The sequence below is a fragment of the Drosophila teissieri genome, chromosome 3L (genome assembly GCF_016746235.2).
Source record: "Drosophila teissieri strain GT53w chromosome 3L, Prin_Dtei_1.1, whole genome shotgun sequence".
Lineage (NCBI taxonomy): Eukaryota > Metazoa > Arthropoda > Insecta > Diptera > Drosophilidae > Drosophila > Drosophila teissieri.
In genome coordinates, this window is record NC_053031.1 from 21,839,433 (window position 1) to 21,864,887 (window position 25,455).

The following is a 25,455-nucleotide window of genomic DNA, read 5'->3' on the forward strand; positions in this document are numbered from 1 at the left end:
ACCGCATTAGATGGGGATCGTGTTGGCTGGCTAATACCCATTATGCCATAAAGCGTTACCAAATCGCTATTAGCACGTCGGAAGGTATGCCCCTGGAAGCAAGGGATGCACATAAAAGTGAGATTAAAATGGAAGAGCAGGACCAAAGGAATGTATGTAGGTGTAGGTATAGGTAACGGACATAGGCAATGAATTGATCAAATAAATTGCAGTGATGGACAGATCGATAACGATCGAGAATGATAATGATAGTGGCGATGTCGATGATGATGGGCCTGACCTGAGCAATGTGGATGTGGAAGGGCGATAGTTGAGCCATGATGAAATTGTTGGCTTCGATTTTGGCTAATTGCCGGAGTCCATTTGAAATGCCCACTTAGGACTAATTGGTCCCCTTGGAAGCGCCGCCAAGAAATGTACAAACATTTCACGCTGTGCCTGTCATGGATGTTGTAATTGATGCTGCCGCCTCCGGGCTCCAGGCTACACCATCCCGACTCCCGATTCGCTACAACCGATTCTCGATGCCTAGTCTCTGGGTCCTGCAACATTGTGTGCCATGTCAAGAGATGTCAACCCACTGGTGATGGCGACGGAACCACGATGTCCGAGTCCAGCCGACCACGACTGTGACTCCCTGACTATGAAGATGACGACGAGGACGACGAATCTAACAACTTTGATTGACTTGTGATTTGAAGGCGCGCCTAATTGAAGCCAGGCGACTGCAAAGCGAGAAGCAGATTCTGAGACTGGACGTACTGTACATCGGACCTTGGGTGCACTGTCCAAAACCGCATGCCTAAAACTAACAAAACTTACCATTTTGGTTATTATAAAATGAAATTTTTTATGCTAAGCTAAAATTTGTGTTATGTTGATGTAATAAAATAGTAATAAATTATGTATTCTTTATATAAAAAAGGATAGGATACTAGCTTCGGAAAGCTGAAGCTTTTTTACCCAACTATACATCAAAAAACAAGTTATATATACCGTGCATATTCAATTAATCGTATTCGTATTATATTCAATTAATTTACCGGCATTCATCCGATTCAGATTAATTTAAACCCGAAATTATATAAAAGAAACTGCTGTAATTATAAATAATATAAATAAATTATAAAAATAAATTAGAACACTGTTCCGTACTACGGAGCTTGGGAACTTTCATGAGAGACTTGATTGATAATGGCTATATCGACTATAAAACAGATCAAGAATACGAGAATATACAAGAATGTACGTATAAATGTCCGCAAATGTCTCAAATTTATAAAACAAGAGAGAACGCTATAGTCGAGTTCCCCGACTATCTGATACCCGTTACACAGCTGGTGGAAGTGCAAAGGAGAAATTTCCACACTAACAGTTTTTGGCGGTTTGTGGGCGTTAGAGTGGGCGTGGCAAAAAGTTTTTTAGCAAATAGAGAACAAAATTTACAAGACTAACAAAAATTAAAAAAAATATCAACAACATTTTTAAAAGTGTGGGCGTGGCAGTTTTGGGCGGTCTGTGGGCGTTAGAGTGGGCGTGGCAAAAAGTTTTTTTTGGCAAATCGATAGAAATTTAAAAATGTAATGCAAAAATGAAAAAATATTATAACATTTTTCAAAAGTGTGGGCGTGACAGATTTGGGCGGTTTGTGGGCGTAAGAGTAAGCGTGGCAACATGAATCGACAAACTTGCGATGCTTCTATGTCTCTGGAGTCTGCATGCTAAATCTCATCTTTCTAGCTTTTGTAGTTCCTGAGATCTCGACGTTCATACGGACGGGCAGACAGACAGACGGACATGGCCAGATCGACTCGGCTATTGATACTGTTGAAGAATATATATATTTTATATGGTCGGAAACGCTACCTTCTCCCTGTTACATACTTTTCAACGAATCTAGTATACCTTTTACTCTACGAGTAACGGGTATAATTAGATACATAAATGGTCTTATGTAGACCTATCGGGTGGGTTTCGAAAGACCCGAAGACAATTCAAACTTTAAGCCTTACTAAAAACCAGCAATATCTTCATTATGTATCTACATTTAATATACCAAGGTACCAAGTATCATGTACAAAGGGGCTGTCGGCTTCGGAAAACCTTTATGAGCATAATAGCTCCTATGTCTAACATTCAAAGGCCTCAGACGTTCAAACATAGTTTCCACTTCCGCATCTCGCAAATTTAGGAAGACAGCCTAGATTATAGATTCGACAATAATATACATATGTACCTTATGGTAATTATGCTCCATACCTGTTACATAATTTAATTCAATATACTATTGAATCATTTTAGCTTATGCAAAAATGTATTTTTTGTTGAAACATAGGCGCAACGTAATTGGAATACGTTCTTTATGGTTGCTATAAAGTGTGATTGAAAACACTAGAATGGCATCCCTTTGTGGATAATTGAAGTTGCCCAAACATTTATCTCAGTGCCTTCGGCTGGACAAGAGCTCCTTGTGTAGACTGCCCTGGTAAAATGTTCGTGAGAAATGTCATTAATACGAGCGAATGATGTGACTGCCTGGAGATGTGGATGGGAATGTTGCCCGGCCGTGCCTCATTCCGCCCTTGCCACAACCTCCGCACGGCCCCGCATTGTTGCACTTAATTAATGTGGGGATGGAGTGGAGGTGCTACTCGCATACTCCTGGCGAACACGCCCTCGGCATGCACTCGACGTGGTCAGTAGAAGCAGTGGTAGTCCCTGGACCACACCAGGCCATATATGGGGTCAAGTCGTCAGAGGCGTCGTCGCACCTCGCAATGGAGAGTGATCCGTGGAGCACTTAGAACCAGGCGATAATGGTCGAACGTTTATCTATTCCAATACAGCCGTATTGGACTAGCTCCGGACGAGCTGCACCCAAACAAATCGCCGGCTGAAAGGCGTTAACAAATTATTTGAAACATGTAGCGCCGCGTTGGCATCCAATAATCCTCCCCGCACTTAGATCCCAACCTTAACCAACGCGTCCCACCCTCTTCCTTTCCATCCAATGGAATCCTCCTCCTGGAGCGACCCCTCTGTGGGCCAAGTAGGCGATAATAGGCATTGCGATGCGAATAATTTGCAATTATAGTTAATTGTAATCGTCATTGCTGATGTTCCTGTGCGGCAATCGAGAGTTGTTATTCGGTATTTTTTCTTTTATTGAGATTGGCTTGCTCACCCAGTGTGTGTATGTGTTTGGCTCGGGGCCATTGTAATATGTACAACATTTCGTGTTTGCTTAAGCGATTGTTTTACGTGGCTAGACAAATGGTTATTAAGGCTATTACTTACTGGAGAATGTGTGTTCGCAGGAGCAAAACATCTGTACAAATATACCCGACGAACATCAGGTGGATTCCAGAGACTTCTCACTGCTTTAATTTTGCATATTTTGTACAACTATACTTAATGTTCTTAACGGAAATTCGAACTAAGTTTTGCAGATATATTTTGTCCATATGGTTTACCCCTGCGTTCTTGAGCTCTTTCAGAGCAGCAGAGCTGTTCGAATATTATAAGATCTTTTGAAGTACAATTTACTTTAATAAATCACAAGCCAAAAATAACTCTGTAAGATTATTTAGGAATCAAGGCCAGCAAACTGCCTTTTAAGACTTATTTGATAGAATCGTTGCTACCGCGAGAGTGTATAATGTAACCAGTGTAGATGGTCGATATTGCTAAACTAGGACTGCACTCTGCAGATCCATGAACTTCTTTCCCTCTGACCGTTAGGAATATATCAAAATTCCTGGGGTCAGGTCGGGTCCCCGATCCTTAATCTACTAGGTCGCTATATGTATTCTTCATATCGCAAACTTAGATGCAAAGATCTTAGCAGTTATGACAAAAATATTACACTATGTGAAATGATCGTGGAATATCATTCGCTTATTGCTGCTCCTTGGGAGCCGTACCTTAAAGATAAGAAAAATACTCAGTTCCAGTGTTCTCGATACTCGGTGCTCCTATGGGATTTACGGAATACTCAGTACAGGATGCCGGGATGGACGGCCCCGCTGCGCTGGAAGTACACATTAGGATTGCTGCTCAACGTGGGCTCCAGCGTGGTGTAGAGGTTCGTTTCGTCTGGTCGTATAAACATGCCTAGAAAAAGCCAGAATTACTATCCATTCGGAGTTTAAGAACAGCTTTATTGCATATGGGTAGTACTGTTTGATTGCAGGGATGCATAATCCCTAATGGGGTTACAAACTATGACAACCGCCATGTTAAATGGTCCCATTTTATATTTATCTATTGTTAAAATCATTACATTAGCTGGGTTTCGACTGTTTCAAATAACGAAGACTAGTCCAGAAGTCAGCTAATTTAAAGAGAATTTTAATTAACATACATTTACATAAATCGGATAACAAATCACTTGGAACAATACCATTAACATGTATCAACAATTGAATACTTTTCATGAGTTGTATATACATAGTTTTATAGTTTGCTTTGCAGTTTTCTAATAATTAAGTTACAATTTAAAAAAAATCTATTTTTTTGAATCAATTGAACATGAATTTAGTAAAGTGTAAATAAATAAAGATGTTAAATTAGTATTCATTAGAAAATACATCTATAAATGCTTATTGACTTTACAGTACAGTAACCCAAAACTGCGAATGTATACAGGTATGCAATAATTGCGTGCACTGTATCGAATCTGGTGGCATAATATTTATACATCACTTTCGGATGCCCTCCCTGCAGACAAAGGGTAATATCCCTAGCGGATCGTCAGCAATCGGCGAGTATTACCTGGCGCGTAGCGCAACGTTTTGGCCAACTGCGCCGCTTGTGTCATGGAGGTTAGCGAGTTGCCCAACTGTTTGAGGGTCAACGGCGTGAGCGTGGGCGGTGCGGCTTGCTGTGGTGGCGGTGGTTGCGGTGGCAGTGGTGGTGGTGGTGCGGGAGGATAATAGCAGAACGGGTGCGGACTCAGGTGTGCTGGAAAATAGTGATACATACGCGTATAACTCGGCGGTGCGGCGGTGACCAGAGCAACCCGATCTGTCGGCGGATTGCGGGGTTTGGTGGTGCGAGGTGCGGTGGTGCGGTCGTGCGGTGGTGGAGGAGTGGGTGCGTGTGTGGTTGGGAGTCCCAGTGCCCAGATCCCAGAGTAACCAAACCATTAACAAAACCAGTCGTGACCCACACACGCGTATTGGTAGTATTACGTATAGGATAAACATATATGTACAGTAATTATTGGTTTTTTGACAATAAATGTAAATTCAATGAGTTTCGAAAAGGTAAAAATACCGGAAACAAAACCAAAAGAGTCAACCAATAATGAAATAGGTTCCGAATGATTGATGAACATAAGGGTAATGAAAAAATTACAGATACCACACGAATGGATTATGAAATGACATATGCAAGTGTGCGAGTCGTGAGCGTGTCGAGAATTTTTTGATTACGTTTAAAAAGGTTTGAGGGTGATGATATGGTGAAGTATGTTTTTACGATAAGGAGAAGATATGTATATAGTGTCGATGCAGCGATGATGATGATGATAATGATGGTAATGACGATGATGAGGAGTATATTTTTGTGTTCGTTGTTGATGTTGTAGATGAGTGTCGTGTTGGTTGGCGGTGGTTTTCAGATGACATATGTATGCATGACAAGACAAATAAAAATTAAACAAAATAAAGTAATAAATGGGTGTGCATGTATATTTATATATATTGTTTATATATATGTGTTTTTTCATGTGCTTAGATTGCAACCATAACCATATGCTCGCACATAAATTAGTAAATATGTCACAATTCTGCCCACGGTCAGTCTTAATTGGCCTGACCCAATGTCCGAACCCAGACGCAGATGTTCCCAATTCAAGGAAATTATGTTGCCATATTTCACACTTTTGCCGGCCAATTTATGGCGGACCTAATGATGTCAAACGATTTCATGTCAATGGGTTAACTCTGCACCCCCGAGCCATGGAGAAAGTCCCATGTGTGTATTTATTTTTGTTTTTACGGGTATTGGGCAAAAAACCCGAGCTATATCCATTGGAATCTTAATCTTTTTGTGTTGGATTTAAAAAGAGCTTTGCCCGTGCTTATTAATTTACGGAGCTGTGTGACCTTCATTACCGTAAAGGGTTAAAAAACTTGTATAGCTGAATAGCCAGAGGTTTGCTACACAATTTTTACACGACGCCGAATAAAAAATATGCAATTGCAATTTTTACTTCCAGTATCCAGTTGGCCGCTGAACTTCTGGTTAATATTAAGTTAAGAGGGCCAAAGCCTTACAAATGTAAGATAAAGAAACGGACTGCAGCTGGGGCAATAACGTACGATTTTTGCTGTAATTCAACGAGTGTGGCAAACTGTGTTAATGACATGAAAACCGACTAAAAGTCCACAAAACCGGGACGAAAGCCGAGGCTGGAAAATCGGGGGATCTGAACTCTGAACGGTGTTAAATGCTGCTCTTACATGCCAACCTCCTTTTTTCCGTGGCACTCTCTTGCTCTTCTAATTAAGTTAGAACAAATACTGCAATTAAGCCCGCTTGTTTTTGTGAGACTTCGGTTCTGTTTCCCCTACCATGAAAGTGGAATTATGTGTCAGAAAATGAAACTTCTTGTCTGGGCCAGAATCGTAATCTGTAGCTGTATCCGTGCGTGTATATATATATATTTATATATGTATATGTATATGTATCTGTATCTGCAGTGGGCAGGCTTTTGCATTTCGCGTAAAAAAAAAACTAGTCTTCAGCAGCAGCCGCCAGGTGAAGCGGCAAATTTGGCTTAATTCCGTTTGGGCCAACTAGAAAATCTTTCTCTCCGATTTGAGCCGTCTGTCAGCTCACTTGGCCATTATGAATTATGTGCGCCAGCGTTAAATATGCTACTTTAGCTCACAGCTGACAGCCAACTTAGCGAAACGAGACGAAATATAACTTAAACGCTAATTAAGTGCAAAAATATATTGCCATTTTAGAAATTGGATTTCTTTGGCGTTGGTGTACTACGTATCTATGTGTGAGGCCGCTCTAGGAGTCAAGAAATTCTATATTGATAGAGATGGCAGGAATACTTGAGAATGACATATTAAAAACAATGCTTAAAAGTGTTTTTCCCTTTTATAGATCTACATAATCTTCGAAAATAAAATGCACATGAATTTTTGTTAATCGATTTGCCAAAATTTTTCTTAATTTTGTGATGAGATCTTGTGGGTTGTCAAAATGCCAATTTTTGAATGATATATTGTCATGGTGTTTTTCCATTTCTAGGGTAAGGGAAAATAATTTTTTGAATATCCATAGCATATTAATTGGTTCTATGGCGTTATCCTACTTAAGTTATGTATTCATGCGGCAACAGAAATATGTACAAAACGCATGTCTTTCCGGCTACAGTAGAAATTCTTTTTATGAATTATTTCCCTTCTTGAACTGGGCGATTTATTTCATCTCCATTATTTTCCCACCTTTAATTCTACTTTCCGTGTGTTGCTCGACTGTTTTTACTTTTCCTCACTTGCATTTAATTATTTCTGCCTTTTTCACCGGCTGGGGAAAATTCATTAAAATTGCCATCTCTATTGGCGAAGACAGAGCCACGTTTTGCATTTTGCATTTGCAGTTTGTCGGAGTGCCCCCGCCCCAAGTGCATCTGCTTCCTCACCCTGGGCCCAGTATCTTCTATCTGGCTGGCAAGAAGTTGGAGTTAAACCAACTGCCGCACGTTGACTGATTGCTACGTGCAGATTGTCATTGTTCGTTTTTGTTGTATGCCCAGCTCAGTTGCCCAGTTGCTCAGTTGCCCAGTTGCCTTCACCGCTGTTGTTCTTGCCACAGCCGAGTTGCTGTTGTTACTGCTGCTGTTGTTAGTTGCTACATACTTTGCAGACTTGAGTAATTTCTTCGCCGAGCGCTGGCTTTTTGCTTTTTTAGACTTTCCTCATTGGCTTCGGCGTTGACTCTTTCTTTCTGCCTCCGGCAGCAGCGCCAAAGGTTTGTTACTTTTGCCTTGGCCGTTGTCTGGCTCTTTGAGAGTGAGTTGCCAGATGTTGTGATATCACGAAGCAGCATTATAACTAATTGGCCACGTTCGTTCTAAGCCATCCCATCCCATCCTATCCCATACCATCTCAACCCAACTCCCCCATCCCCACAACAACTCCAGCCAGAGTTCATTGTCATGAACTGCGCCTCGTAGATTTTCATACCCATTTCGAGGCGGAAGAAAAGCATTTTTCACATGGCCGCAACGCTAGGCAATTTGCATATTTCGGCTAAGCGCGTATGACCTTCAAATTGCTACAATTCAATTTACAATTCAACTAAGTGAGTGCTCCAAAGATGGGTGCATAGCCGCGTATAACAATACTGCAGAGTCGCAAACCAGAAGCCATAGATTCATTTTCGTATAAGCTGAACTTGAATTATCTTTCTGGGGTCCTCATTATGGTTTTCCAAACCTTTGCATATATAAAACAAGAGAGAATGCTATAGTCGAGTTCCCCGACTATCTGATACCCGTTACTCAGCTAGTGGAAGTGCGAAGGAGAGTCTTCAGCACTGACAGTTTTTGGCGGTTTGTGGGCGCAAGAGTGGGCGTGGCAAAAAGTTGTTTGGCAAATCGTTAGAAATTTACAAGACTAATACAAAAATGAAAAAATATCAAAACATTTTTCAAAAGTGTGGGCGTGGCAGTTTTGGGCGGTTTGTGGGCGTTAGAGTGGGCGTGGCAAAAAGTTGTTTGGCAAATCGATAGAAATGTACAAGACTAATACAAAAATGAAAAAATAATAAAACCTTTTTCAAAAGTGTGGGCGTGGCAGTTTTTGACGGTCTGTGGGCGTTAGAGTGGGCGTGGCAAAAAGTTTTTTGGCAAATCGATAGAAATTTACAAGACTAATACAAAAATGAAAAAATATCAAAACCTTTTTCAAAAGTGTGGGCGTGGCAGTTTTTGGCGGTTTGTGGGCGTTAGAGTGGGCGTGGCAACATGAATCGACAAACTTGCGCTGCGTCTATGTCCCTGGAGTCTGTATTCTTAATCTCAACTTTCTACCTTTTGTAGTTCCTGAGATTTCGACGTTCATACGGACAGACGGACAGACGGACATACAGACGGACGGACAGACGGACATGGCCAGATCGACTCGGCTACTGATCCTGATCAAGAATATATATACTTTATATGGTCGGAAACGCTTCCTTCTGCCTGTTACATACTTTTCAACGAATCTAGTATACCCTTTTACTCTACGAGTAACGGGTATAAACAATAATGTTCGAACACTATTCATGCTAATTCAAACTTATCGATCATATACTAGATTCGTTGAAGAGTATGTAACAGGCAGAAGGAAGCGTTTCCGACCATATAAAGTATATATATTCTTGATCAGGATCAGGATCAGTAGCCGAGTCGATCTGGCCATGTCCGTCTGTCCGTCCGTCCGTCTGTCCGTCTGTCCGTATGAACGTCGAGATCTCAGGAACTACAAAAGCTAGAAAGTTGAGATTAAACATACGGACTCCAGAGACATAGACGCAGCGCAAGTTTGTTGATTCATGTTGCCACGCCCACTCTAACGCCCACAAACCGCATAAAACTGCCACGCCCACACTTTTGAAAAATGTTTTGATATTTTTCCATTTTGGTATTAGACTTGTAAATTTCTATCGATTTGCCAAAAAACTTTTTGCCACGCCCACTCTAACGCCCTCAAACCGAAAAAAAACTGTCAGTGTTGAAGACTCGCCTTCGCACTTCCACTAGCTGAGTAACTGGTATCAGATAGTCGGGGAACTCGACTATAGCGTTCTCTCTTGTTTTCTATTGTAGATTGTTTATTATATAAACTTGTTTGCAATGACTTTTTGTAGCAGTAGGGATTGCAAAGGATTAACTTTAAGGCAGTCATTCTTTTTAAGCGGAATCATATCGCACTTTTCGTATATGCCCCCTCCCTATTCTTTTATCCCTGGGCGACAACCTCGAGCCGATGCATATACCGTAAGGCCAAGGCGATCTCCTGGCCAATTTAGCGTAATAATTTCAGCATGTGCAGTTGGCGTGCGGTTCACTGGCTCCATAGGCTTTCTCAGATCCCCTCGCCCCCTGCGATCGGATGGCCTAAACCGCTTTGGGTCGGGCTAAAAGCTAGTACCAAGACCTGAGTTAGTTTTTCCGCTTTCGGTTTCAATGCCGCAATTCGGAACTGGTTATCGATTACGCTGCTGGCCGGCTGCTGGCACTTCTAGGCAAAACTAAATAACATCACTCCACAGCATCCTGCCCGGCTCTCCGTGGCAGCGGCTCCTATTGCAAACCGCTATAATTTTGTGGTAATATACAGTGACGCTCGTTTCAAGCACGTGCTGGCAGCATTTACAAAACTCATATATTAAGTCCCATAAACAGCCGCCGCTGCGGACTGCAAACTGAAGTTGGTTACGATACTCAACAACACGTACTTCACAGATTTGTACATTGCGCCATCATCATGATTATCATCTTGCCCATCATCGTTGTCAAGTTTTCTGCCCCGCGCTGTTCTGTTTTGTTCTTTTGTTTTTGCTCTTTGGTTTTTTAATTTCAAGTTCGTTGCCTCAGTCTTTGGCCTGCTGGCAGCGGTTTTAGAACAATTGAGGCTAATCGAATCTTTTTTATGTCATATTTTCGACAGCTGATGCTGGTCGAAGCGTTTCGATGGGTGCCCCACGGCAAAGTTATGCTCTAAACAAAGCCAGGTTAACAAAAATCATTTAATGGAAATTGTGGTATGATGTGTTTTTTAGATTGCATTAAATTTGGATATAATAATTGACAGCCTAGGCAATCAAATATAACAGTTTGTGCTATCTTTTATATTTAGCTCGCTGAATAAATGAAAAATGTGTTTTCCAACAACAATTTAAGATATAAGGGTATATAAGAATATATTTTATTTGCAGCACCAAAAAAATGGAGGAACGAACTTTGGTTTACATTTTCAGGCAGGGACTTAATACTTTCCAATTAGTTTTGTGGGCAAATTATAATTTCTACAAAGGAATCTAATATAATAATGGCCATAATTTATGCACTTCTCATAACATAAATGAGATTTCTTTTAACTAATCCCCATGGGGATAACTGGTTTACGACAATGAAGCCGCCTTTTGGAAGTATCAATCAATAACACAAGAAACCTCGTCTGAGCTAAGCTTTAGGTCCTCAAGTGTGCAAAAAATAAAAAAATAACACATACAAAGCCAATCTTTGGACAGTGCACAGTTAAATGACTATGTGGCCTCCCTGGGCTCTTTATTGACAAATCCCCATCGATCGATAAACATATAAGACAAATAGAAAAAAACTTCTACACGGGCCTCTGGAGTGTAACGACAAGCTTTAACCTTCCAAGGTCTGCTCGAATCTGCTTGGATCTGCTCGGCTCCACGGGTATGAATGATCGATTTTATGTATGTGGCTGCCTGGCATAAAGTCACTCAATAAAATAACAAAAAACTGAGACACCGAGAAGGGAGAACAAAGACCACTGCAGATGCCCAGATTGATGGGGCCGTCTTACTGACCAACTGGCCAAGTGGCGTCATTGCCAAGTCGAAGATGGGACACTCTGCGGACCGATAAGGTCATTGAATCGTCTCGGGAGCCATGTGCGCACACATTCCAGTTGCAGTACTCCTCTCAGCGTACGGACCCCAGAGGTTAGGGTATAATGATAACATCACGCAGCGGCAACGGAAGTATGTACGAGTATCTATTTTTGTGGTACCGCCTGTCATCGCGCCGCTCGTTGTTAACAGCTGCCCGCAGCACTTACAACAATGCGACTCTAATTAAAGCAGCCCAGCAACCTTGAACTCTCGTTCAATCAGCGGCAAAAGGCTGCTCATCCCCACGACATCCTTTCGGCCGCATCCAGCCGAATCCGAACCCACACAGCAAGAAATTATGTTAAAATACACACGACACGATTAACTCACTTAAAGATGTCTCAGATTTTCTGTTGAATAATGGGTTTTATGAAAGCTAAATCAAATGACTTAGACAACGAACACATAAGTTGGTTAATTATTCATCAATGGTACTTCATATTTTTTGCAGTTTAAATAATTTAACAGGAATTATTAATATTATTTATAAGCTTTTTTCACGTATGCAGTAAATATATTGATTTTAGTCCGATATTTGAAGAATATATATTCTTGTTCTATATCAACGGCTGGGTCGTATAGCCATGCCCACCCGGCCATCTGTCACAATCATAAGGAATTGAAATTGTTGTTCACAATATATAATTATCATTACAATAAATAATATAAAAGAAATTATGGTTTATCTGTTTTTAGTCATAATAATCTCTTTTTTGGTGTGCATTAGTATTTTATTTGCAAATGGTTATTTTTCATTTTACTTCGACTTGCTTTCAGCAAGTTTCGTTTCTTTCTTGTTAAGCTTCGAAGCTAGTTTCCTTCTTGTACTAAAATAATATTTTTTAAGCACTAATTATGCAATGCATATGTAGACAAATCCATTAAAAAGAGATCGCGATTTTTCTGAGTGCACGAAAGACCCAAGCTGCAGCTGTCAATCTGCGTTCGTTCCTCGCCTTCGACTTTGACTTCATGGCGGCAATCATCGAGAGCTGGCCTCTGTCTGCGCCCTTTCCCCCGGTCCACTGATCCCCTGCTCCTGCCCTTGCCCTGGAATCTTTTGGCCCGGCTCATTCCTTGGCGTCAACGCCGTTAGCTGTCGTTTAGTTTATTGTTGCAAATTGTTCAGTGAATTATGTGCCGAACTGCTTGCTGCCAACGACCACACACACAAGTGCTAGTGAATGTGTATATATAAAGGCTTGGCAGGAAATTTGATATTATGGATTTATTGGAAATGTCTTCCGATTCACCCTGCGGTTTCGGCTTACCAGTTGTAAGATTCCTAATTTGTATCACATAAATTTATTATTTAAGGTCATGAAAGTTTTTTAAGACTTTTATGTATTAGTACATTTCAAGTAATTAAACCATTGATTGCAATGGAAGGGCTCCAAATTTCTGTGTTTTCATAAATAATTGGCGGTAGAGATAACAATGTTTAGCTATTACTTTTATTTTTTAAATGTCCGTCCGTCTGTCCGTCCGTATGAACGTCGAGATCTCAGGAACTACAAAAGCTAGAAAGTTCAGATTAAGCATACAGACTCCAGAGACATAGAAGCAGCGCAAGTTTGTCGATTCATGTTGCCACGCCCACTCTAACGCCCACAAACCGCCCATACTGTCACGCCCACATTTTTTTAAAATGTGTTGATATTTTTTCATTTTTGTATTAGTCTTGTAAATTTCTATCGATTTGCCAAAACACTTTTTGCCACGCCCACTTTAACGCCCACAAACCGCACAAAGCTGCCACGCCCACATTTTTAAAAAATGTTTTGATATTTTTTCATTTATTAATTAGTCTTGAAAATTTCTATTGATTTGCCAAAAAACTTTTTGCCACGCCCACTCTAACGCCCACAAACCGCCAACAACTGTCAGTGCTGAAATTTCTCCTTCGCACTTCCACTAGCTGAGTAACGGGTATCAGATAGTCGGGGAACTCGACTATAGCGTTCTCTCTTGTTTTTGTTCTGCATTTTTATAAATGCCCGTGCAGAGCCTATTTATATATACGTTTTATTTCTTATCGGATACAATAGATTCAATGATCCAATAATCGAGAGCCCCAGCAGTAGATGCATCTTACTTCAGGGGCACATAATTTGCCTCTCCTTAAGCTGTCAACGTGCCAGCCAAATCAAGTTCGTTGCCCAAGTCATTTGCTCTTCAATCAGCCCAAGCAATTGCACGAAAAGGGAAAAACTTTTGATTTTTCTCTTGCCTCATCGCCTTATGTAAATTTTCAGCTGCTGCCCACATGCAGCTCCAGTTTTTTCTTTCTGTGCCCTTAATCAAGCCGAAACCCTTGCTGTCGTTCCCTTTGGTTCACTTCACTCACCCTGGCTCAAGTTGAAGTCGAAGTCGAAGTCGGAGTCGGAGTCGGAGAGTCAGCGAGACAACTACACAACCCACACACATGTTTCTGGATCGGATCGGATTGGATCGGGCTAGACTATGGGCTGAGGTATGGGTCTGGTCTGGGTACGATAATGGCAGCGATTGCAGCTCTCGGCTGATGTTTGCTTCTTTTGCTTGTTAAGCTTTGTGCCTACTTTGATTTTGCTGTGCTCCGTGTGTCTCCAGACATTTGTCGTTGGCTCTTAAGGTTTCTGCCTGCTGCCTAGTTTTTCGTTCGTCGTGGATTTCTGTTACCCCTCAAATGCACTTTCAATTGCAGACAGCTTGACGTGTATATATGTAGCCGGGCCAGAGCACTATATCTCTCATTTATCTATCTATATACGAACCTACCTATATTTCGTCTGTCGCTGGCGGCTGCCTCACTTGCTGCCTTTCTTCACCCGAGCACCGAGCACCAAGCCGGAATTGGAATTGGAACTGAAATCGGAATACGAGGCGCTGAGCTCTAAGCCCGTGCTGCCCACAGGCACTTTGGCTTGTGGGCCGTGGCTCCAACTCCAGATTCGGCTCCAGCTTCCCCAAAGTTTCAGCTGCACCTCGGCTTTTGTCCTGCCCCTAATGCATAGCTCAAATACTGTTCGGATTCGGACTTGGACTTGAAGTCGTCGTCAAGTAGCTGCCATGTACTCGTATAACGCTTCCTACTAAGGCCTTCCAGCGCATTGTAATAATTTGAAAACCTTTTGCAGCTCTCAGTAGCTGGATTTCGTGAATAGATTTGATCATTTAAAATAGTTAACAACGTCCAATGCCATATGCATCTTCTGTTAACAAAATGTATGTCTTTAATTTCGGTAGGCTTATGGTAGTTATATATTGCGCAAAGCGTTGCGTAGAGCATTTCTGCTTTATTTTCCACATGAACTACCCTAAGTTTTCCTCTCTCATTTTCATTCGAAATGCTTTTGCTGACTGTAATCATACTTTAGTGATGTATTTACTTTAATTAAATTACGTAAAGTGTTACGTAGTTTAAGCACGCACATTTTGAAGCCTCCACTGGGCGCCCTTCCTTCTCCGAAGTCCCCCATATTATTCCAGTTTGCCACACACTTAGACCACTCCACTTGTGCTTTCATTAGAAAGCTAAAATATTTTAACCTCCTTTTTGTCGTTTAGAAAAAGAAAACGAAAACGAAAACTAATAAATATAATACACATAAATTCAAATATTGTTTCTGCCAGGCAGTTCATAAATGGCCGAAAATTGCAAAGTCAGCTTTTACTGTTAGTCGTCTTAAATTGTCTTTACCCAGTTGCTCTTTAAAAAGCGAATTTCATTGACAACGAAATTTATCACCGACCAACGAGAAAATTTCACGAATAAGTTTTCAGTGGTGTTGATAGCTTTATTTGCATCGGCAGAAATAATTTAAGCCGCAGCAGCGAAAACTTAATCAAATACCTAACCCACGAACCTGGACGTTCTCACATAGAAAATGAAAACGAAAGCTAAAAGACAGATGGATCGTTGGATGTGAGCTGTTTTCACACTTGGCTTACACGACGACTGTGGCGTCGGAAAAATTAATATACCAAACAATTACACGGCCCGGCAAAACAATTTTAAGCCCAGTTAATGCCGTCGCACAGTGGCTGCAAGCTACGCAAATTCGCCGCGAAAATTGCCCACAATTGCAAGTGGCCGAGAAATGAAAGCGCTAACATTTACATACAAGCAAATGAAGCGCAGCAAAAGGAAAATTGCCTCACATACTAAGTGAAAAGGAAATGCAAAACCAATGAAAACCAAAACAAATGAAAATAATGACAGGGCGCGGTTCGTGAAATTGTCTAATTATTTATTTGGCATTTGCACCGAGAGTGCCGCAGCAGAGTAGTGGATTTTCGTTTCCACTCTATTTCTATTTTTACAAATATGTAATGCTGATTGAAAAATAATGATTGAGAATTGAGAATAATAATAAACAATGGTGTTGGACCCAAATGATTACGACCAGCTAATTGCCTTCAGCATTTCAATTTAAAAAACAGATATGTGTTTTTTTTTAGTAATTTTCTACCTACAAATTGTGAAATATATTTCGATTCATGTATTCATTTTAGGTACTTATACCACTGTGCGTTGGCTACAGTCTGCTGAAGCTCACAGTGTTTGAAAGTTAAGACTTTTGATTTTTTCCCCCGACTTTGTTTTTGCTTTTAGAAAGACCAAACAAATGGATAAACAAGAGTTCAAGAGGTTGCCAGCCCCGCCCCTTTGCGCACATGAGGCAAGAAAGAAAAGAAAGTTATTACAAAATTAACAGAGGCTGACAGCTGTCAAGGGCAGAGGGATGGGGCTAAAATGGAACTGTGTCCAGCTTGAGTGGGGTCCGATCGCCTCGGGCAGAAATTGTGACAAATTTGAAGAAGAAATAGCTCGTAGGAGCGGGACTTACCACCTCCATTGTTGGCACTGGAGCAGTGTTTTGAGCTGAGCCCCTGGCCCGTGTTGGATGCAGAGTTGGGCAGTCCGCAACCACTCATCACGCCGTACTTTATGGGCTTGAAGTGGAAGAACGAGGGCGAGTAGCCTGATCCGGCGCGGCTCAGGGAACTGAACTGCTCCTCGCGGTCCTCCACGTAGAGGCCCTCCTTGCCCATGGCCGCCAGTTGTCTGCCCTTGGGCATGAACATCACTAAGAAGACCGTGGCGGAAGTGGCTACCAGGCCGAAGGCCACGCAAGCGTCCTTATGCCGCTCGGCCACGGCCAGCCCGCATAGCATCCATCCCAGCCAGATGGGGATGGCTCCCCCGATGGCCAGCCCAATGTAAGTGGCCTCACGGTAGTTGTCCCGGATGCCGCGCGACTTAATGGCCAGTACGGCGATGAAGACGATCAGAAAGATAATGTAGATCAGCGAGAAGAGCAGCTCCGTGAACTGGGTCTTGCAGAGCGGTATTAGCACGGTGCTGACCGCCGCTATCCGGGTGTAGATCTCCGGAGTGCCGTCCAGCGTGGTGTAGGACGTGGGGTAAAACAGTGCCGAGTAGTTGGTCTGTGAGGCCACCGTGGTGCTAAGGAAGCCACTGCCCATCACAGGCACACTGGTGGTGTATACCTCCGGTGGTTGAGTGAGCAGCCACTGACCTCCGATCGCCACCTGGATGAGCAGCGCAAAGAGGAGTAGCAATCCCTGGTATGGAGCTGGCAGGTACACCCCTCCATTCAGACTAATCAGAAATACGCACTTGACCAGCAGGGCGGCAAAGACCAGGGCGTAGGCCACACCCACTCCGAAGCGGATGGCTCCGCAACTGATCAAGGAGGGCTGAGCGGTGATGATGGCCCCTAAGCTAGCGCAGGCGAAAAGTCCGAGAAGCAGCATCTGGCCCAGAAAAAGGTGTCTTCGCGACGGCGACGTCCGCCAGGCCTTGAAGAGCACAAAGATCTCAAAGGCTGCCATCATAAGCATGGTGAGGGTGGCCAGGACTAGCACCGGCACCACCCACGGCTCCTTGCGTAAGCCTGCGAAGGGCAAGTGGGTGGACACTATGCTGGGAGGCGTGCTGTTGGAGCTGCTTCCGGGAGTCACCCGTCCAGTGGTGCCGGCAGCTCGCGCCTTCGCCCCCGAACTCCGACGGGGCGTGGCTGGTGTGGTCGTGGATGTGGATGTGGTGCTGCTAGAACTACTGGCCGATAGTGTGGGTACCACAAAGAATTCCGTGGACATTTCGAGACGGGCAGCACTGGAGACATTGCCACCCGGAAAATTGAGATCCATTTGTTTGGCAGATCGCTGAGACTGAGGAGCTGCCGGAGTAGTGGTACTAGTGGTGGTACTTGTAGTAGTACTGGTGGTAGTGGTGGTGCTGGTGGTATTACGGCTACTCGGCTTGAGCACCTGGTAGGCGTTACGATCGGATTCCTGGCTGGTCACCAGGCGCACCCGTCGCCAAATGTTGTTGCCATTAACGCTGAGGCTGCGCGACGCCGGCGTGGTGGCGATCAGCTGCAGGATCAGCAGCAGGATCAGTAGCAGGTGGCGTCTAACGGCCATTGAAAGTGGTGACCTTCGATGCCCTGGATCTCTGATCAAGTAATCAAACGCGGCACATCTCTCGCGAACGCACACTAACCACGCACACGCGATCGCGATTGTCCAGGCTCGAAAATTCTTTAGTCTTCGCAGGCCCTCGATCTTCAATTCTGCGGTCTTATTCTTCTCGATTCTCGCGCTAAAACGTCCGCTTGCTCCGATCGACCAACTGCAACTGACTGGCGGCTCTGCAAGTTGGGCTTTGGACCGGCTTAGTCGTTTGAGACCAGTTTGACGGCAGCCAAGTCGAACTAACACTTGTTTGAGTTCGATGTGCGTTTGCTAGCCCGGCTAACACTTACAGGAACGCTAACATTATAGCGCTATAGCGTGGGAGGCAGTTGGGCTTTAGGGGGTTTTATATGATTTTTGGCAATGTAACATTCCCCGAGCATTTATGTTAGTATTTTTTGAATTCAGTCACTCGATCTGATGGGTTTTAAGGTTAAACACATAGGTTCACGAACTGCTGTTCGCAGCAGCTCGACTACTCGGTGATATTTATGGATTCAATCTCTAAATCTATAATACTCAATTTCATAATTGGTATAATTAAGAATGCTATTTGTCTTTAATTTGCGTACCAATCCGTTCGAGTAAAAACTTTGAATAAAGCAGAATCCCATATAATCCAGGAACCCATTTAGACATTTATGAAGTAATGAAGTTAATAAACAAATAATGTATCTTTCCAATTTGATTTCATATTATGGGATATTATCGTCGGTCTAGCAACTTTTCCCTCCGCAGTTGGTTGCAACCATCCGCAGACGCGATCCACAGACTTAGCCCAGGATCCACATTGAAACCGATTGCGGGATGGAGAACACTTTCATTCGTTCTGCATATGCGGAATTTCAGTTTATGCTGAAATGCTGCTGCTCGACTTGGCTGGTAGGAAAGTGCTATGGGCCACTATCTGTTAGCCAACCACTTTTGCGGTCTCCTCGCGCAGCCTCTCTCCTCGAAAAGACCCAACAAAAGGCCAAATAGCGAAATCCGCGCACAAAAGGCGATTGTAAATCAAAAGAGCGCTAATGATATATCGATATACAAAGTGTTGAGGCGGGAAAGGCAACGCCAATGGCATTCGAAACGGCAATAGCAATAGGAACTCGCTCTGATTCCTTAGGCATCATTGTGTTCGGCGCGCGCTTTCAGCAAACCACAGTTAGAATTCAGATCACCTGAATGAGTGGGCAAGAAAGGTGTTGGAAAATGTATTGCATAAAATCGGCATTCAAGTTGGTCTAAGCCGTAGTCATAGTCTTGAGGGACAGACCACAGGTACTGACCTAAATAAATATCTTAGAGCTATATCATAATAAATAATAATAATGGTTTAAGCACCTCGAAACTAGGTAATCTTTGAACTTATGTAAGATATATATAATACATATATGACAATCCGATTTCGACTAGCTCTAAACCAAATGGTCCTGTGAAAGGTTAAGGCCAACTTTCTGAAGAATCTTGAGGTAAAACCAAGTCTACGTTCTGGCCCAAGCGGACCTTATTGGCCACTAGACATTTATCTCCATATTTGGCGCGGCTCGCAATACGCAGCCATTAGTAGCAACAAATGTTATGTAGATCATGTCGACGGCGACCGAGCTCCACCCCCACCACCACCCCCTTAGGACCGGACTAACGTGCCACCGCCCGACTTGCCAGCTTACGGTATCGGTAGTGACGATCTGCGAGTTTGGAGGGTCAGAGTCCGGCGTCCGCGTTCTGTATTGACATGGAGGCGGGTAAATAACCTTTCGGCGCGGCCCGAATACAGAGTCGGAAAAAACAATTCGCGCAAATGAGCGCGTAGTCAAATTTGTGACTGGCCATAACCGACCATAACTCAACTCGGCTTCTTCTGCGATCATGATCTTGAGCGCTACGGAGGTATATGTATACTATATGCATACCTGTCGCTGTTCGCTGTGCCTGTTGGCTATGTAGATCTTATATTAAAGAGAGAGACGTTTAGGCGGACTTCGTAATACGAATCGAGCAGGGATGAAGATGATGAGGCAGCCGTATTTATGATCTTTTCAATTATAACTTGTCTCCGCTAAATGAAATTCCGTTCACGGTGTGCTTAATCCTGGTTTTAGCTTAGCCGGCGATAATGCGGTATGCCTCCGTCGTCCGATTTCCATTATCCGTTTAATTAAAGCTGTCACTTGGCTGTTAGCCTTGCCAAACGGCCAGCTTCCCTTGGCAACTGTACCATTGCTTTATGTAATCACGCGGTCTTAGAGCAATCTTAGCTAATTAAAAGGCATTCTAATATTACGTTTCGCCTTTCTCCCGACCGCAAGATCACGTTTCACGACATACCCGAGATCCGAGACACATTGCGTTAATAACCCCTGACTGAGCAAAAGATGAATGCAGCACTGTGGCTCGTGGGCAGGCCAAAAGTCAATTGGCCCACACCTTGACCAAAAAATTGGTCCTCCTCTCAGAATCACCAATATCTGTTATATTTATGTATCTCCAAGATTCATGTTGATTCATCAGCAGCAGTACTATTAATTCCTACATATGTTGGACTACTTAAAACAATACTAAACAAGAAAGAAAGCAAGCTTTGGCAAACTGAAATATATTGAATACAGAAAAAAATTGACGAACAAAAACAGAGAAATTACTTTTTCTTTTTATTATTTTCCATTAATTTCCTGAATGTTCCTATGACAGCTTTATGATATAATCGCCCGATTTTCGGAAAGTTTCATTTAAATAACTTTTAAGTTGAGAGGCTAGCTTGCGCATAAACGGACGAACGGATGGCTATATTCAGTCGGCTTTTTATACTGTTCAAGAATACATATATATATATATATGCAAAAGTCATCTGCACTGCATTGCAAACTGACTGAAATATCAATAAAAAGAGTAAAATTCAAGTGGACAACCTCTGGATTCCCTAGCATAAATTATCCCTTTCGCTCGGCCGATTTGTGCATCAAGTTTCTTCATGTTTAAAAATTATTCAAATTACTCGATGAGCCTAGAATATTTGCACGATTTTGCAGGAAAAGATAACCTGACTGTGACCTCGCCGCCTAGATGGGCTAATATTACTTTGGCCGAATAGACCGCCGGCGCCAAAGATTCCGAATCCATCCCGAAATTGATTGATTCCGGGTGATTTGAATGTCTGGCCCGAGACCTGGACAACCTCTACCCCGGACCTGTACCTGGACCTGGAACTTCAAAATCTTCTAGAGGATAAGGAAGTGCCGCCAGTTGGCTTGGCCAACAAAATGGGTCCGATAATCGGACCGGTCCTATGGTTGCGGCTCTTTTAGGCGCCATAATTTATATGCCATAAGACAAGACGGGGCCGTCTAGGTCAAGTGTCAATCGTCTTACGATTTGCAAATGTTTCCGCTCATAATTCTATGGTGCAATTAATTTTTGGACATTCCGATCATTGAATTTTTGGACCAAGCCAAGATGCCACCCGTAAATCTTGAGGGTTGCATATTTAATTTAAATTGAAACCAGTTGGGCCAGTGCATTGAACCTGCCACCATCGGAATGAGCGAGACTCGATAAAGAATATTCAGAGACAAAAGCCTTTTGGCGATCTTATTTATTTATCAATATGTAGTGCGGTTACCAGCCCTTCCCTCCATTTCGTTCGCCAACATTTTAGCCGGGTTCATTGTCGTCCCTAAAAGAACGAATTCTGATTTATAAGCGGGTCTTGGCCAAATGCCCGTCTTTCCCTTCATCCCCAACAAGAACCCCTCATTCGCGGCGGGGCTGCGCTTTAATCACGTGCGTGCAATGGGCACATGACGATGCGCCCCAATCCGAATCCCCCTGTGCGAGCCCTCAGTATGGCCCGATTCGCGATCCCTGGTCCCTCTTCCCTGGTCCCCGATCCCATCCCATCCTAACCCAGAAGCGATCTCGACCCCTCCGATGCTCTTGACGATGCTGGGATGCCGCCCTGGACTTTGCTGTTACTGGTGTTGCAAGTGCTGGCAGGCCAAACACCCAGTGAACATTGCTCAACAGAGGAGTTCGCTGTGAGTTGTAACACATAGTGGTGTGCAGGTGATTAGGTACTGGTATAATCTCATATTCACTATGAAATCTAAGGTTAGCATGATGATAAATGATTTATGAGCCACGTTTATATTTTTTGATCAGGATGGTCTCTGGCATTTAAGTACGTTAACCTCATAACAAAGCAAGGAGTTTTTCCTATCGTGCCAGTTTCGAAGGATTGTATATTAATTATTAATCATTTTGATTCCCGTTTTTTGGCCAATTAAGGCGAAAACGTATTGTTGGGTTTTTTAACTATACATATATATTGACTACGTCATTTGGGTGATAATTCGTTTTACTATAACAAACACAGAAATTTCTTTCTCTACCACGCTGACCTCCTCTGTGATTCCCACTTTTTGTTTAGTTCCATTATGCAGAATGCATATAAATGCAAGTGCAAGTATCGGAGCTAGTACGGGAGTGTTGTGTGCGAGCACGCATGCGTGAAGCGTCCGTTTTAATCGTTGCCTGGCCATCGAATATTTCTTTGGCCACGACGCTCCGACGGCGATGACGACGTGGAGAGTTTGCTCGTAAATCCGGCGTATAAAAGGCACATAGCTCGGCCCATTGGGGCTGGCTAGGACGGGGGATCAGGGTAGGGGGAGTCGATTGTGCTGTGGGGAGTGGTGGGGTCAGCCCTGATGGCGAACTTGGTCGAGCAAAGCATAAGGCCTTCAGATGGTGTCTAACTCGGCTCTAAGGTGCCAGACCGCAGTGGTCCGCCTGACCAAAGGCTGATTTACTATGATCCGCTTGAGTTTTATGTGCAGAAAGATAAAATTGTTAAGATATTGACACCTTGTTAGGCGTTTGAGAGACAGCCCGAGCCGGGATTGCCAAGGGACTGCAATAGGGAAAAGAACTCTGCTTGACCATAATCTCCACCGGGAACGCCCGCCGATCGCTCCTTCCCTGGACTTCCATTCGCATTCGCAGTTGCCCTTTTGCGTGGCTAATTGTGGTTAAAATTAAGTGCATTTCTCGTCGTCAAATGCATAAGCTTGGGCCAGATTATCAGGACGTCAGAGGTTCCTTTACCCTGTGTGTGGGTGTCAAAGGCGGGCTTTGTTAAATGTTGAATGTATGGAATAATACATATCTTTACGGCTTCATTAGCGAAAACCCTCCCGGAGCCCCCAGCTCCGACTCCACAAAAAACGACTCGACACGCTGTCTGCATTAGCGCCAAGAGGATCGGCATCGACATAGTCATCAAAGCGTCATCCTCTTCGTCTTCGTCGCCAAGACTGCGTTGTCTATCTATCTGTCACTACGGAGAGTCGGTCCTCATTCTCGAGTCCCTGAGTCCGCGGGACTTTGTATGCACACTTCAAAGGGGTTCAGCTCGGGTCGCTTCGCTTCGGGTCTGTGAACAGGAGCGTACCGAAGATTGGTTGAGTACAATGTATTGCAATGCTTCAAAATAAAGAAATTTGTATTCCAAGTTCATGAAATCTGTATGTTTTATCTATTTGCTGCTAGTATCTAACTTAAAGTGATTAGAAACAATGGTTTAAGAAACATAACTTAAGTACAATTAATCATTTCTTTCATTGCCATTTCAGTAGAACGAATTTAAAAACTTTTTTATTTGATTAAATTGCAAAGTTAGATTGCATTCTTCTATTTAATTTAGTTCATTTTGCGTTGAGCACTTTTATAAGTGTACCCCCAATTCGGTCACATTTTCGGCTGAAAGCGTTCTTCGGGCTGGTTCTTAGCTTCTCAGATTGATTGAGCCTTTTATTAAAGCGCACGTACAGCGTATTAAATAAATTGTTAGTTACGTTCCGGAACGGAACGGAACCGAAGGGATGAGCCCGTCCCAGACTCCAAGCCCAAGCCCAAGCCCCAACCCAAACCCAAAGCGAAGCCCTTCTCCACCGTCAGATTCTGTGGCAAGAGTGCTGTGTTGCGGTTCGGTATGGTGATGGTGTCATATGGCACAACGCCCCCGAAGGTGTTGTGCGGAAAAATCTGAGGAACATGGCGGGAATGGACACAACGAAAGGAATTCCTTTTCCATAACGTCGCTTTGTGCGCGGCGAGTCGCGTTCGTGGGTCCGGGTCTGTCCAGGTAGATGTCTATGCATTTTGCTTTATGGTCCAGCCACGTATCAATTATGTGCCAAAGTGCTAATGGCTGTTGACGGCTTCCAGCGTCCATTGTGGGTGTTGCTCCAAAGGAAAATTCCTCGGACGACGTCCATATGACGCAAAGGGTTTCCATCTGCCGCGGCTAAATTAGTTTTCCAGTCCTCTACACTGCGATGCAAGCGATTTCCGTTGGGCAAAAAGTGAAAACCAGTTTTAATTACTTAGCCGCTTGGGCGGTGAATATCGCGTGTCGATCTCCAAGCGGGGCAATTCAATTATGACACAAATCCATCGCATGCCGAGCCAAATCCAATTCGACATTAGATATCCAAAAACCTGCAAAACCCAGTTAGCGCAGTCGTGGCCAACTTTTCAAAGGTGTGTACTTTCTAATAGATTAATGCATATACTGAATACTGCATATTTGTAAATATACAATTATTTTTTACAAAACCGAAGTATTACCCTCTGCAAGCTAGTACCAAAGGGAATTTAGCTAAGGTTTTGTGGTTTGTGAATTCTTTAATAGGACATTAGCCCATTACTTGAGGACCATAAAAATCTGCCTAATTGCTTAGATTTTGTTGGCTTATATTAATTGTATTAAAAAATATCACATTGAATAATTTCATTGACAAATATAAAATATTCTATTTTAAAGCTTCCAGAACGTTACGTATTCCGTAAATGTTAAAAAATTTCCCGTTCAGGCTACCACCATTTCTAGAGTTTCCTTAGAAAATAGATACATAAGTTCTGGCCAGTATCGATACAAACAATTGGACAACAACGCCTTGGCTACCGAATCTGATCATAACCATCAACAATCAGGAAACGGCACACAGCCAATCACCCAAACTTGCTGTTGTCCTCATCGCTGATTCGGGTCTTTGGGGTCGGGTTCGTAATGCCCATCTGCATCCAATTAGACGGAGGCCCAGACGAAGGCTTTCTTCTAAGCCATTCCTTGTTGCTCTGGGCCCTCGCTGAGCCCAATTCCGATGGCCTTTTTCGGGGCCAATTGGCTAGTAACTTATACGCTTGTCGTTTACAGCGCATGATTAATGACCAACAAGGGCCTTAGAGCAAAGTTGTTAAGAATCCAATGGTGGAATAAGGATACCAACGGAGCTTGACTCCCAGCATATTTTA

At 43.1% G+C, this 25,455-nt stretch overlaps 1 protein-coding gene across 3 annotated transcripts; it reads right to left on the minus strand.

Moving 5' to 3' along the window:
* Nucleotides 1–3,994: 3,994 nt before the first annotated feature.
* On the minus strand, nt 3,995–18,263 carry LOC122617657. 3 transcript variants are annotated; one of them, XM_043793585.1, is made up of 3 exons: nt 16,491–18,263; nt 4,774–4,962; nt 3,995–4,113 (listed from the first exon to the last, which is right to left on the minus strand). In XM_043793585.1, the coding sequence occupies exons 1-3, from the start codon at nt 18,091–18,093 to the stop codon at nt 3,995–3,997; spliced, it is 1,911 nt and encodes a 636-aa protein (XP_043649520.1). In that variant the 5' UTR covers nt 18,094–18,263. The 3 variants fall into 3 exon arrangements, with proteins under 3 accessions (XP_043649520.1, XP_043649518.1, XP_043649521.1); XM_043793583.1 differs by having other exon boundaries at nt 4,774–5,025; XM_043793586.1 differs by lacking the exon at nt 4,774–4,962.
* Between the last annotated feature and the right edge of the window lie 7,192 nt (nt 18,264–25,455).

Coding starts and splice junctions, on each gene's coding strand:
- LOC122617657 (XM_043793583.1), bottom strand. CDS start 18,093: ATGGCCGTTAGACGCCACCTGCTACTGATCCTGCTGCTGATCCTGCAG. Junction 5,026..16,490: donor CAGTGCCAACAATGGAGGTG/GTAAGTCCCGCT, acceptor ATCCGCCGACAG/ATCGGGTTGCTCTGGTCACC. Junction 4,114..4,773: donor AACGTTGCGCTACGCGCCAG/GTAATACTCGCC, acceptor GGCTTTTTCTAG/GCATGTTTATACGACCAGAC.